We start from the raw sequence: 13692 nt of genomic DNA, 5'->3' as shown, positions 1-13692 counted from the left end.
TAGGATAAGGTGATTGAATTAGGTTATTTAGCAGGTCCTTTTTAGCACCTCTGTGGAAACTATAGTGTGTTCTGGAGGATAGTTTGAAGACTACTGTTTTAGTACAGATGGTCCCAAATTTACAGTGGTTTGACTTACTTTACAGTGGTGTGGAAGCCATGTGACTTTGGTAGAAGCTGTACTTTAGATTTTGAATTTTAATTTTTTCCTGGGCTAGTTATAGGCAGTAGGATTTCTCTCATGAGTCTGGTCAGTGGATGCAGCTCCCAGTAGCCACACCATCACGAGGGTAAACAACCAATATACACACAACCCTTCTCTGTACCCATGCAACCATTCTGTTATTCACTTTCAGTATAGTAATCAATCAATTAGATGAGATAGTCAACACTTTATTATAAAATAGGCTTTGTATTAAACCATGTTGCTCAACTGTAAGTGTTCTTCGCATGTTTAAGGCAGGCAAAGCTAAGCTAGGTAGGTTAGGTGTATTAAATTCATTTTTGACTTCTGATATTCTCAACCCATCAGCCGATCTCAAGATGGGTTTATTGGGACGTAACCCCTTTGTAAGTTGAGGAAGATCTGTGTGTGCTAAAGTTAAACAGCATCAGAAGAAAAATGAGGAGTGTGTTACAAGAGGTAAATGCTGCATTGTTTTTCCATCTCAAGTTTTTAGGGAATTAATGGCAACATTTTTATGTTGAGTTCTTGTCTGCAAAATGCTGTTGTATGAGAAATGCGGGAGATACAAAGATGAGACCATGGACTCTTTCCTACAGTATCCAAAATCTAGTAGGAGGAAGAGAAACAAAAAAATAATTATAATACAAGACAGATTGATAAATGACACAGAAATTATATTAGATGCCCCCCACCCCTTTGCAAATCCTTCTATGATTCTTCCTATTCAGCATCTTCCTCTCTTTGGAGGAAAGTTTCTTTATTGGAGGCCATATTTAGACCTGACTTGAAAGGACTCCAAGAATTTGTACTGGCTACCAAGATAGGAGATTTTAGTGCAGTTTTGTGTTCTCAAGTTAGATATGTACGTCAAGGTTTTGACTTGGCAAATATTTTTAAATTCTAAATTTAGATTAATCTGTAAATCTATCCTGAAGGTTCAGGATAAATAAATAACAAGCAGATCATTAATGAACTTGCTGAGAGTATGAACTTGGTCTCTAGACCAAGTTTGCAAATTACAGTGGTGCAGTACATTTTTTGATTTAACATCTTTATTGGAGTATAATTGCTTTACAATGGTGCGTTAGTTTCTGCTTTATAACAAAGTGAATCAGCTGTACCTATACATACATCCCCATATCTACTCCCTCTTGCATCTACCTCCCACCCTCCCTATCCCACCCTTTTAGGTGGACAGAAAGCACCAAGCTGATGTCCCCATGCTATGCGGCTACTTCCCACTAGCTATGTATTTTACATTCGGTAGTGTATTTATGTCCAGGCCACTCTCACTTTGTCCCAGCTTACCATTCCCCCTCCCCGTGTCCTCAAGTCCATTCTCTACATCTGTGTCTTTATTCCTGTCCTGCCCCTAAGTTCTTCAGAACCTTTTGTTTATTTATTTATTTTTAGATTCCATATATATGCGTTAGCATATGGTATTTGTTTTTCTCTTTCTGACTTACTTCACTCTGTATGACAGACTCTAGGTCCAGCCACGTGACTACAAATAACTCAATTTCGTTTCTTTTTATGGCTGAGTAATATTCCATTGTATATATGTGCCACATCTTCTTTATCCATTCATCTGTCGATGGACATTTAGGCTGCTTCCATGTCCTGGCTATTGTAAATAGAGCTGCAATTCACATTGTGGTACATGACTCTTTTTGAATTATGGTTTTCTCAGGGTATATGCCCAGTAGTGGGATTGCTGGGTTGTATGGTAGTTCTATTTTTAGTTTTTTAAGGAACCTCCATACTGTTCTGAATAGTGGCTGTCTCAATTTACATTCCCACCAACAGTGCAAGAGGGTTCCATTTTCTCCACACCCTCTCCAGCATTTATCGTTTGTAGATTTTTTGATGATGGCCATTCTGACTGGTGTGAGGTGATACCTCATTGTAGTTTTGATTTGCATTTCTCTAATGATTAATGATGTTGAGCATTCTTTCATGTGTTTGTTGGCAATCTGTATATCTTCTTTGGAGAAATGTCTATTTAGGTCTTCTGTCCATTTTTGGATTGGGTTGTTTCTTTCTTTGATATTGAGCTGCATGAGCTGCTTGTAAATTTTGGAGATTAATCCTTTGTCACTTGCTTCATTTGCAAATATTTTCTTGCATTCTGAGGGTTGTCTTTTTGTCTTGTTTATGGTTTCCTTTGCTGTGCAAAAGCTTTTAAGTTTCAGTAGGTCCCATTTGTTTATTTTTGTTTTTATTTCCGTTTCTCTAGGAGGTGGGTCAAAAAGGATCTTGCTTTGATTTATGTCATGGAGTGTTCTGCCTATGTTTTCCTCTAAGAGTTTAATAGTGGTTGGCCTTACATTTAGGTCTTTAATCCATTTTGAGTTTATTTTTGTGTATGGTGTTAGGGAGTGTTCTAATTTCATTCTATTGCATGTAGCTGTCCAGTTTTCCCAGCACCACTTATTGAGGAGGCCGTCTTTTCTCCACTGTAAATTCTTGCCTACTTTATCAAAGATAAGGTGATCATGTGTGTGTGGGTTTATCTCTGGGCTTTCTATCCTGTTCCGTTGATCTATATTTCTGTTTTTTTGCCGGTACCATACTGTCTTGATTACTGTAGCTTTGTAGTATAGTCTGAAGTCAGGGAGCCTGATTCCTCCAGCTCCGTTTTTCTTTCTCAAGATTGCTTTGGCTATTCAGGGTCGTTTGTGTTTCCATATAAATTGTGAAATTTTTTGATCTAGTACTGTGAAAAATGCCAGTCGTAGTTTGATAGGGATTGCATTGAATCTGTAGATTGCTTTGGGTAGTAGAGTCATTTTCACAATGTTGATTCTTCCAATCCAAGAACATGGTATATCCCTCCATCTGTTTGTATCATCTTTAATTTCTTTCATCAGTGTCTTATAGTTTTCTGTATACAGATCTTTTGTCTCCCTAGGAAGGTTTATTCCTAGGTATTTTATTCTTTTTGTTGCAGTGGTAAATGAGAGTGTTTCCTTAATTTCTCTTTCAGATTTTTCATCGTTAGTGTATAGGAATACAAGAGTTTTCTGTGCATTAATTTTGTATCCTGCTACTTTACCAAATTCGTTGATTATCTCTAGGAGTTTTCTGCTAGCATGTTTAGGATTCTCTATGTACAGTATCATGTCATCTGCAAACAGTGACAGCTTTACTTCTTCTTTTCTGATTTGGATTCCTTTTATTTGTTTTTTTCTCTGATTGCTGTGGCTAGAACTTCCAAAAGTATGTTGAATAATAGTGGTGGTAGTGGGCAACCTTGTCTTGTTCCTGATCTCAGAGGAAATGCTTTCAGTTTTTCACCATTGAGAATGTTGTTGGTTGTGGGTTTGTCATATATGGCCTTTATTATGTTGAGGTAAGTTCCCTCTGTGCCTACTTTCTGAAGGGGTTTTATCGTAAATGGGTGTTGAATTTTGTCAAAAACTTTTTCTGCATCTATTTAGGTGATCATATGGTTTTTCTCCTTAAATTTGTTAATATGGTGTATCACATTGATTGATTTGCATATATTGAAGAATCCTTGCATTCCTGGGATAAACCCCACTTGGTCAGGGTATATGATCCTTTTTTTTTTTTTGACATCTTTATTGGAGTATAATTGCTTTACAGTGGTTTGTTAGTTGCAGCTTTATATAAAGTGCATCAACTATACATATACATATATCCCCATATCTCTTCACTCTTGTGTCTCCCTCCCTCCAACCCTGCCTGTGATCCTTTGAATGTGCTGTTGGATTCTCTTTGCTAGTATTTTGTTGAGGATTTTTGCATCTATGCTCATCAGTGATATTGGCCTGTAGTTTTCTTTTTTCGTAGCATCTTTGTCTGGTTCTGTATCAGTGTGATGGTGGCCTCATAGAATGGGTTTGGGAGTGTTCCTCCCTCCTGTGCAGTACATTTTAAAACTCATTGTTAATATTGTGTACAGCTTAAGTGGTATTACTTGGTTCTTGAGAAAGCATTTTGCAATGACATTAAAGAAAATGCCCTGCTACAGTAGCTAAAATGACTTCGTGTCCCTGAAGATAGTTGCAGTGATACCACTGTAAAAGGTATGGTCTTTAAGGATGAAGCATGTCATCATTTTTGTGAAACCTATCTCCCTGTCCATTAGTGTACAGCACTATCATTTCCCCAATTATGTTTACATAATTCTCCCAAGTGAAGTCAGCTTTGCATAAACCTCTGGGCATTTTATTAACTGCTTTGTTACGAAGTAGGCAACTTATGTTTGAATCAGTATCTGATTATACATTAAAATAAAAACAAAGCACACCATGTAACAGATAAACCCTTTCCCTTCTACGTAAATTGCAAGTGGCTGGATATGTATTTGTCCCTTTTAAAAATTTTATATCATGCCAGTTTCATTAGATGAGATGAGGAAATCTGAATTTCACTCTACTAACTTGGTTAGCGTTTTGAGAACTTTAATTGTAGGAATAGAACTTTAATTGTAGAAACCTGTGGATTATGTCATTGGACCACCCCCTTTTGCAGAGGAGGGCACAGTAATCCACAAAATGAAATGATTTGCCCCTATCCCAAGGTGTGTGGGACTGGTGTGTTTACTCTGTAGCCTGCAGATGTTGCTGTGTTATTCCTAAGGGTAAAAGAGCCCAGGGTTTGCGAGTTACTGAGAGCAAGCCTCTGTGGATGGAGGATATAAAGTGGAATTTTGTGATTTGCTTGATATAGGAAGCTCCGTATGTTATGAAAAATATAAAACTAGATCAAATTAGATAGCCCACAGCTATGGTGAGGTTGATGATCAGTGAGCAGAAAGCCATAAACAAAGTTGAGATGATGAATGGTCTTATCCCATATAGGAAGCTCTGATGCATGTGTGGGTGGTAGGGCTTCCTATCTCCTGGATTATAAACAGAACATGCTATCCAAGCATTCGCTAATGTGCACCAGCATTAAAAATTAGATCTGTGGGATTTTTGTTTGTATTAAGGTTGAGATATTGCATTTGTTGAAATGTGAATTTCCTTTAATTCTAGTCCAGTGTACTTGAGCATTTGATAGATGGGGATGGGATGAAAATGGTCATCTTAATTTCCAGAGCAGGTAGAACAAAGAGATTGTCTATGGCAGCAAAGAGTATGGTGGGCGCATTTTTAGCTTTTGTGGAAGCATTTTCTCTTTGCTCCAAGATTTCTTTAGACTCTGTTTTTTCCTTTTACATGTACTATGAAGAACATTAGTCTCATAATGTTACACATATTGTATTATTGTACCTTTTTCTTCTTCTTTTTTTTTTTTTTTTTTTTGCTTAAAACAATAGAGATGTATTCTCTCACAGTTCTGGAGACCAGAAGGTCAAAATCAAGGTGTAGGCAGGGCCACGCTCCCTCTGGAGGCTCTAGAGGGGGGTCTGTTCCTTGCCTCTTCCCGCTTCTCATGGCTGTTGGTGCTCCTTGACTTCTAGCTGCGTCATTCCGATCTCTGCCTCAGTCATGTTGTCTCTTCCTCTTCGGTCAAAGCTCCCTGGCCCTCGCTCTTAAAAGGACCTTGTCACTGAAATGAGAGGTCACCTGGATAATCCAGGACAAGTGCCTCCTCTCAGGATTTCTAATCACATTTGTTTTGCATTGTAAGGTGGTGTTCACCCATCTACCACATGAAGTAATATTCAGATTCTGGACATTCACAGGACATGGGTGTATCTTTTGGGAGACCACCATTCCACCCACTACGATTATCATGCCCATATGTAGTCAATATAAAGAATTTTTTAAAAGTCCTCTTATCTGTAGAATCATTATCTATTTGAGTCTTAAATTAAACCTTCCAGAATTTAACTTCAATCTGGCTAAGGTCCAGAAACTCAAAGCCAAGTTTACAGTGCACATTTCTTGTGTATACAATAGATGATTCTACTTACCCTTACTTATCCTTGTTCTTTCTCTTCCCCTGGTTCTGTCTCCTGTGATTCATAATCTGTCCTGGTCCCAAGTATTAACTTACTTACATTTTTCCTGTTTACTGTATTCTAGGCAGCCCTATATCCTTGTGGAAGGAAACAGGAATCTGGCCCTGCTTTGTCTCTCCACCTAGCTTTTCTCACTTGCTCTCCTCTTCTGACATTCCCACCGCATCAGCCTCCTGTCAGTTTCTGGACCTTTCTAAGCCATGTCTCACCTCAAGGTCTTAGCTCCTATTATTTCTTCTTCTGCTAACATTGTTCTGCCAACTTGCACATCATGGGATTCTTCTCCCTTTAGGTTTAGGTGAAATGTCACCTCCTTGGACAGGTTGTTCCAGACAGCGTGTTACTTGAATGTTTTCTTGGTTCAGCCTGGGACTCAGTATACGTTAGAATTGGCTGTAAGCAGTTTTGGAGCACAGCAATGATAAATCTCTGCGTTCAATAAAAATACTCAAACTTAGATTTTCGTAAATGCCTACTAATCTCTGTACTTCCTTTCTTGGCTTCTGTGTAAGAGGAGGCCTCCTCAGTTCCTCTGTCGTTGCTCCAAAGGAACGTGACTTCCATCTTGGCTTTCAGCTTCAGTTGCTTTATTTATTTTATTTTATTTTTTGGTGTGGCAGGATGATGCATACTGAATTAAAAGGCAAAAATGCAGGTTTTTAAAAAGTGGGTTAGGTTCTTAAAATGAGCAGTGGTTTGCTGTGGCATTTAATTATTATATGACATAGTTGTTTTCTGAAAGCTTTAGATAGCTACATTTTTAACCTACTTTCTGGCTGAATAGAATCTATGGGTACCCTTTAAAAGAGGGCGATGTAGGTATATTGAGGGAGAAATAAAATGGTACCTTGTACTTTCTAAAAATGTTATTGCTTTCTTTTCACCCTGCAAGGGACATCAAACAAAATGTTGAAAGCCTTTAAGGGAACATTATTCTCCTAATCAGAGACAAGTGGGAAAGTTGAAGTAGCCATACAAATCAAAATCATGTGTATGTCTGTTCTGTGAAATGACAGATGTAAGTTTTCCTTCAGATGGAGGTTTGTTTTCCCTGTTCTGCCTTAGCCACAATAACTTGAAACAGTCTGTCTGCTGACACACAAAGCGAGGGGGTGGGTGGAGGGGCCCGGGTGTTGCTGTAGGAAAGTCAAGTACATTCTTAGAGCGCCTTTTGGGGACAAGCAGCTGAAATATTTTTATAGTCAGCTAAGATAACAGGGAAGAATGAGAGTCTAGCTTTTTATAACTCAAATCTGCAGAAAATTCAGTTTTCCCATATTTGTATCCAAGTCAGTACCTATTCATTTAAAACTAAGTTCCAATTTGTGGCATAGACTGTGAATATTATCCTGTCAGCCCAGTTTCTTGAGTCCTGCAAGTTGTTTTACAGACCAGTGTGAATGGTGGAATGCACTGAAATGCTGGGCATATTTAAAGCCTCCAACTTTTTCTTTCAGCCTGGATCCTTTTGCTCATTGTGACCTTTTATAGTTGTACCATGAGATACTTGGAGTGGTTGTCACGATATTCCAGTTTCTGGAATAACAGGCTGAAGGCCCATATACCTCTTGTTATTTGCTGTAGGTCCCAGGTGACGGTATGATGCAATGTAGTGAATTATGGTGATGGCCAGCAAAATGTCAAGCTGACAAGGTTATGGAATTTCTCAGCCAGCATTCTACATTACACCTTCCAGTTATATGTTCTAAAATATATGTGCCATAGCTAGACTTACAACCAGCATTCCACAAGCCAGCCTTAAAGATAACTTATTCTTTTTCCTCTTCATATGTTGAGAAAGTTTTATAGAACGCTGGCTGCACAGACTATATATCACCAGGTGATGTTTTGAGAGTGGCATGAACTCTTGAAACAGAAAGAAACTATTCATAGTTAAATCCTTAACTTTTGTAGGTTGATTTTAAATTTGTTTTCTTTGACATAAAAGACTATTTAACTTTAAAAATAGCACCTGCCACAAAGAACTCAATGTACAGTGAGTGAGCTGGGGCAAAGAACTTTAAATTATAATTTAGATTTTGTGAAAATGCTGGAACAGGAGAATAGGTATTTTATTTCTCATTCATAAATGGTTATAAATAGTGGCCTGTTATTGGTTGGAATAAGTCAGCAGAAACGGTTTCCTTTATGACCAGAGAGAAACAGGGTTATTGGAGTTCTCTTCTGGGATTATTGCTGTATCCACTTAGACTAGTACAGTTCTTGAAATATTTGTGTGGAAGCTATCTCAGAGGTTTAAAAATAGTTTTAAACAAATCTAATTAAATTCATGTTGGATTCCAAAATCTGCTATTGATATTAGAAATAAAAGTCAGTTTCTTCTGTAAAAAAAAAAAAGATGATAACATAGATGAAGTTATTTTAATAAAGATTAAAGGTAGTCCTCTTTGCATGGTGATGCAGGACCATAAAAATAACCATGCAAGCTGTAACTGTGCAAAACAATCTTAATAATCAATGGGAAAATTACTAGTTCTGTCACCTTAAAATTTTTTTTTGTCAAAACATTACAGTTGTTTTACTGTAGGTGATGTATTTATAGGGAAAGGAAAAAAAATAGTAAAGCTGATATTTGTCTAGTGCCCTGTAATTTAAAATGTTAGAAACACTGAGAATTAAAGTGTTTTCTTTCTTCGAGTAGAACTTAACAAGAGTAGTTAGAACATTTTTGCTTTCTTCTCATATACTTTATGATGTGGAGTATCTCTTCTTTGCCTTAGTGAGCCGTTACACTCCTTCGCAAGTTTGAATCAGGTTCTAATATCTTACCATTATGCTTTCAAAGTTGTGGAATATCTGTGAGTTCCTTTAATGTTATTTCCTTTGGACCATCTTTATCCTACATCACAACCACTTTCCAGTTTCACTTCCAGTGTCACCACTTTTCATTTCTTTGCCGTGATTTTGTTGTTGTTGTTGTTGTTGTTGGCCCTTTTGACTATACACTTCTGTAAAATGTCATGGGAGTTTATCAATGTAAAGTGAGGAGGCACCACAGCTACCTGCTTTGCTGTCTGTGCATGAACTGAATAACAGATATGCTGGGATCAATCACCAGCAGCCTCTGAAGGAAGTGACATGATTGATTACCGATCATGGTACACATCTGTTATTTATGTAGTGGTTTGTGGACCAAAGAGCTAGCAGTGAAGTTTGTACTTTATGCAGTTACCTAGTTAATACTGTGGCAAATGAAGTTCAAACCGTGTTGTTGGGGGACTGAAGTTATTTAGCTAAACTGCATTACCTGAAATTCATGCATATTGGAACCATACAAAGTGAGGAGTGCTTGTATTCCAGTTATAAATTATTTGTAGTATTGTGAAATCTTGGCCAGGCTCCCTGTGTCCTTGCCTATTACACACTGAACCCATCCAGCGTAGCCAACCTGTCATTTAGAAATTCAATTCAGAATTGAACTGGGAGTTACAAAGTCTTTGACTCAACCTCAGAGTCAGCTTTGACTCTTCTTACTCTGCACCTCAGTGTGGATCAGACACTGGTGGAAACATATTCCAGACCTTATCCAGCGTGGGCAGTTTTGACTTCATCTGCCACATAGTGAGATCCTGGACATAGCTCTAGGTGGTTACCTTGGTCATTTTTTCCAGCTCTTTCCTGTCTCCTTCACTGTCTTCCCTCTTCTTTGGCTTGCTGCGTATTTCCTGTGCATATCTCCATGTTGTACTGATTGCCCATCTATCATAATATTACTTCCTGTTTCTTTTTCTTTTTTTTTTTGCGGTACACGGGCCTCTCACTGTTGTGGCCTCTCGCGTTGCGGAGCACAGGCTCCGGACGCGCAGGCTCAGCGGCCATGGTTCACGGGCGCAGCCGCTGCGCGGCATGTGGGATCTTCGCGGACCGGGGCACAAACCCATGTCCCCTGCATCGGCAGGCAGACTCTCAACCACTGCACCACCAGGGAAGCCCACTTCATGTTTCTTTTAATTTTTGTTGCCATCATCCTAATCCATGGATTTTTCAACTTGTCTTTCAGTTATTTTAATAGTCTCCTATCTGACTTCTCCACCTAGGTCACTCTCCTTTCCAGCTAATGCCACATGCTATCACAAGAGTAATCTTCCTGGAAAATTCTCTCCTTGGGGTCTACAAAATAACTTGCTAATTACAGAATAAAATCCAAACTTTTTATCAGGCCTTTATCCATTGTCTGACTTAAGCCTACATCTCCCAATTTATCACCTGACCCCTCCTCTCAGGAATCTGGGGTTTCAGCAAGGTAGACTTCCTCATTATCTCCCAAATATGCCTACCTCCCCCTTTCTTACACACTATCCTCCTAGGATATAATCCTTTCTGTTTTTCTGAAGCCTACCTAGCTTCAAAGGCTTATCTCAGATGAGCTCTCCTGTAAAGTCTATTTTGACTTCCCAGAAATGACTTTTCTCTTGAGTTCCACAGAATTTACATTTTCCAATGTTACTTATTTGTATTTTTAGTTATTATATATTACCTAGTAGTTCCAGTTAGCTTTTACTTTCTTCTGTAGTATGTAGAATGGTATTTGACAAAGTGGTAGCCATAAATGTGTTCATTCTTTCATCTAGGTTTTTTTTTGAGCTGCAGCCTTTTTTCTAAAAGCTGAACTACCATGCTAGAGGTAAAACATTAAAGTCCCTGACCTCACAGCACTCTAGTTGAATGAGGTGTACAGAAAAGTAGTCAGGTGATTGTAATGCAGTAAGCCAAGCGGCATGAGGAGCAGTGAATGAGAGCCCGCGGAAGCACAGAGAAGCACCAAACCTAGATGAGGGGCAATTGGAAGTGCTTCCAGGGAACTGAGGTTTAAGCAGTATCCAAAAGGTGAGTAGGAGTTAGGTAGGTGAGGGGGGACAAATGGAAAGAGTGTTCCAGGCCAAAGACACAGGGTATATAAAGCTTAAGGAGGGGTGAGAGGCCCTGTCCACTGAGGAACTGAATCCAGGTCAGTGCAGCTAGATTGTAGGGAATGATGTTTCAGAGAGAACAGGATCTCTATGATGAGAAAGATGTGGGAATATTTGATGAATGTTTAGAAGGCAGGACCTGGAGAAGGATGTTTGGGTGGGTGAAAGGATAGAGCAGCCCTCAGTTTCCTGTTAAGGGTCTCTCAGTGAATGGAGATGTTAGGGGAAGATGATCAAGTTCCATTTAGGACATTGTAAGTTTGAGGTACCTGTAGAAGATCTACAGGAAATAAACAGTAGTAGACAGTGTGGAGCACAGCAGAAAGCTTTGGCTAAGAAATGTAGTTTTGGGTGACATCATCATATGATAGGCTGAAATCAGAATGTATGGAGTTAGTAAAGCAGAAGATTTTAAGACCAAATCTTGAAGCACATCAGTGTTTCAAGGGTAAGGAAAGAGTGGAGTCTGCAAAGAATATTAAGATACAGTGAACAAAGAGGAAAGAGCAAACTACATGGGTTGAGATGTCACAGACGCCAAGGGAAGACTGAAATCCATCCATTGGATTTAGCAACATGGAGACCATTAGTGACCTGAGTAAGAGGAGTTTCAGCATAGGAGAGGTGTGGGGAAAGGGAAACACAACGTGACCCTGGCTGGCTGGTAGTGAGTGGAGAAGTGAGCAGACAATTCTTTTGGAAAGTTTCGTCATGGAGGAGAGGATTGAAGCAGAGTAGAAGCTGGAAGAAAATGGAGTTGAGGGGCTATTTTTTAAGCTGCTGGAAATCCGATCAGTTCAAGGGCTGATAGGAAGAATTCATTCGTGATAAATAGGTTGGCCTGAAGTTGAATTTAGCCAGGATTTAAAACTCCTTTTAAAATTCTTCACCCAAACATGTCCTTTTATCTTTTGGTATTCTAAATAACTTTCCAACTATTAATCACTGCTACTTCTAGGTTTCGCTGTGGTCTTGTTATCCCAATGAGATTGCAAATTCCTGTAAAGCAGGATTCAAACTATTCTGCTCCCTTATTCTGGGTAGCACTTATTTCAGTGTCTTACGTAGAGAAAATTCTCAACAGATATTATTTTTAGCACTCTCATTTGTTTATTCTTTGAGGAAATATTTAATGTCCACTGTGTGCCAGGCATTATTCTAGGTGCTGAGGATACAAAGGTCATTAAACTAGCCATATTCCTTTCCCCCAAAGAGTTTATAATCTAGGGAGACAGTAAATAAACTAGTAATTAAATAGGAAGACACAGTAATTATAGAATGCAAGAGATATCCTGAGTGGCTACTTTATATATATAAAGTAGCTTTATATGTATAAATATATGTAATGTGTATATTATATGTATAAATATACATGTATATTTTTTCCCATGAATTCTTGCCACCATTGTGGGTGAACAACCACAAGCAATTGGAGAGCTAAATGACTTACTTAAGGTGGAAAGAAAAAGATAGTAAAAAAAAAAAAAAAAGGAAGTATTTTTGTCATAGTGTATACTCCTTTGTTTACCATTTCTAAAGTCATTGGGAATATGATGGCTGTGCTTTGGGGGAGTTTTGTTGGTTGATTGTTACTTGGCATTTGAGAAACTACCCACTCTCCACATTTTCTCTTTTCCTTTACAGTAATTTGCCATCTTCCATGTATGAATGGAGGCCAATGCAGTTCAAGGGACAAATGCCAGTGCCCTCCAAATTTCACAGGGAAGCTTTGTCAGATTCCAGTCCATGGTGCTGGCGTGCCGAAACTTTATCAGCATTCCCAGCAGTCAGGCAAGGCGTTGGGAACACATGTCGTCCACTCAACACATACTTTGCCTCTGACCATGACGAGCCAGCAAGGAGTCAAAGGTAAGCTGATTATTTTGATTTTGCCCATTCATCAGAACCCTGTTAACATGCCAAACCCATACAGAAGCCAAGTGTCTGCAGGGCTGGTATTGGAACCAGAATATGGGCCCAGGTATATGGTGCCAGTGCTTTCTAGGCTGTAGGGAATGGTATCTAGGAAATAAGAAAATGGAGCCCATCTTTCTCTGGTGATGCAGGACCAAGAGTTGATAAACATACATGGCACTGTTCTGGTAGGTCTGGGAAATGGAAAGATGAACAAGATGGTGTTCTGGCCCTTATGGGATTAATAAACTAGAAGATCACACAATACCTGCTGATGAACACCAAGTCTATTTTGTAGTCGAAGAGCTCTTGGTTTTAGTTCTAAACAATCTGTAACCTCACCTCCCTGGGCTTCAGTTTATTCATCTGTAGAGGAAGGTAAACAAGGTCACTTGGAGCTCAGAAATTCTATGACTAATTCATTCTTTTCAACCTGGCACCTCTTACACATGCACAACTTTTAAAAAAGGAGTCAGAGAAGTGTTACTGGCTCTTATTCTTTAAAACCTGAATCTTAGCATCGGAAGATGAAATTCTGTGTGAAAGCTGCAGAGAAAGAAAATAGAGATGTAAAATATCACACTTTGGTATTTTGTGTGTATCACAGGAAGCACAAAAGTACGTACACACCAGGTTTAAGGGTAAGAGAACTATGCTTTGTGAAATTGTGTTGTAAATCCTACAGTCTCTATGATGGAAACTTTGTGAGAAATTCAAAAATAATCA

General features: G+C 38.8%; 1 protein-coding gene across 12 annotated transcripts in view; it reads left to right on the top strand.

The window, feature by feature from the left end:
• Positions 1–13692, top strand: part of LTBP1 (latent transforming growth factor beta binding protein 1) — a 432767-nt gene that overhangs the window by 205018 nt on the left and 214057 nt on the right. For all 12 annotated transcript variants that reach the window (XM_060170098.1, XM_060170096.1, XM_060170100.1 and 9 more), the window contains one exon: positions 12697–12921. In XM_060170098.1, coding sequence (XP_060026081.1) covers positions 12697–12921 — 225 coding nt within the window. The remainder of the gene's footprint in view (positions 1–12696; positions 12922–13692) is intronic.

Source organism: Lagenorhynchus albirostris, chromosome 13 (genome assembly GCF_949774975.1).
Source record: "Lagenorhynchus albirostris chromosome 13, mLagAlb1.1, whole genome shotgun sequence".
In the NCBI taxonomy this organism is placed as follows: domain Eukaryota; kingdom Metazoa; phylum Chordata; class Mammalia; order Artiodactyla; family Delphinidae; genus Lagenorhynchus; species Lagenorhynchus albirostris.
The sequence above is the reverse complement of the archived record's forward strand: the minus strand, read 5'-3'. Positions and strand labels throughout refer to the sequence as shown.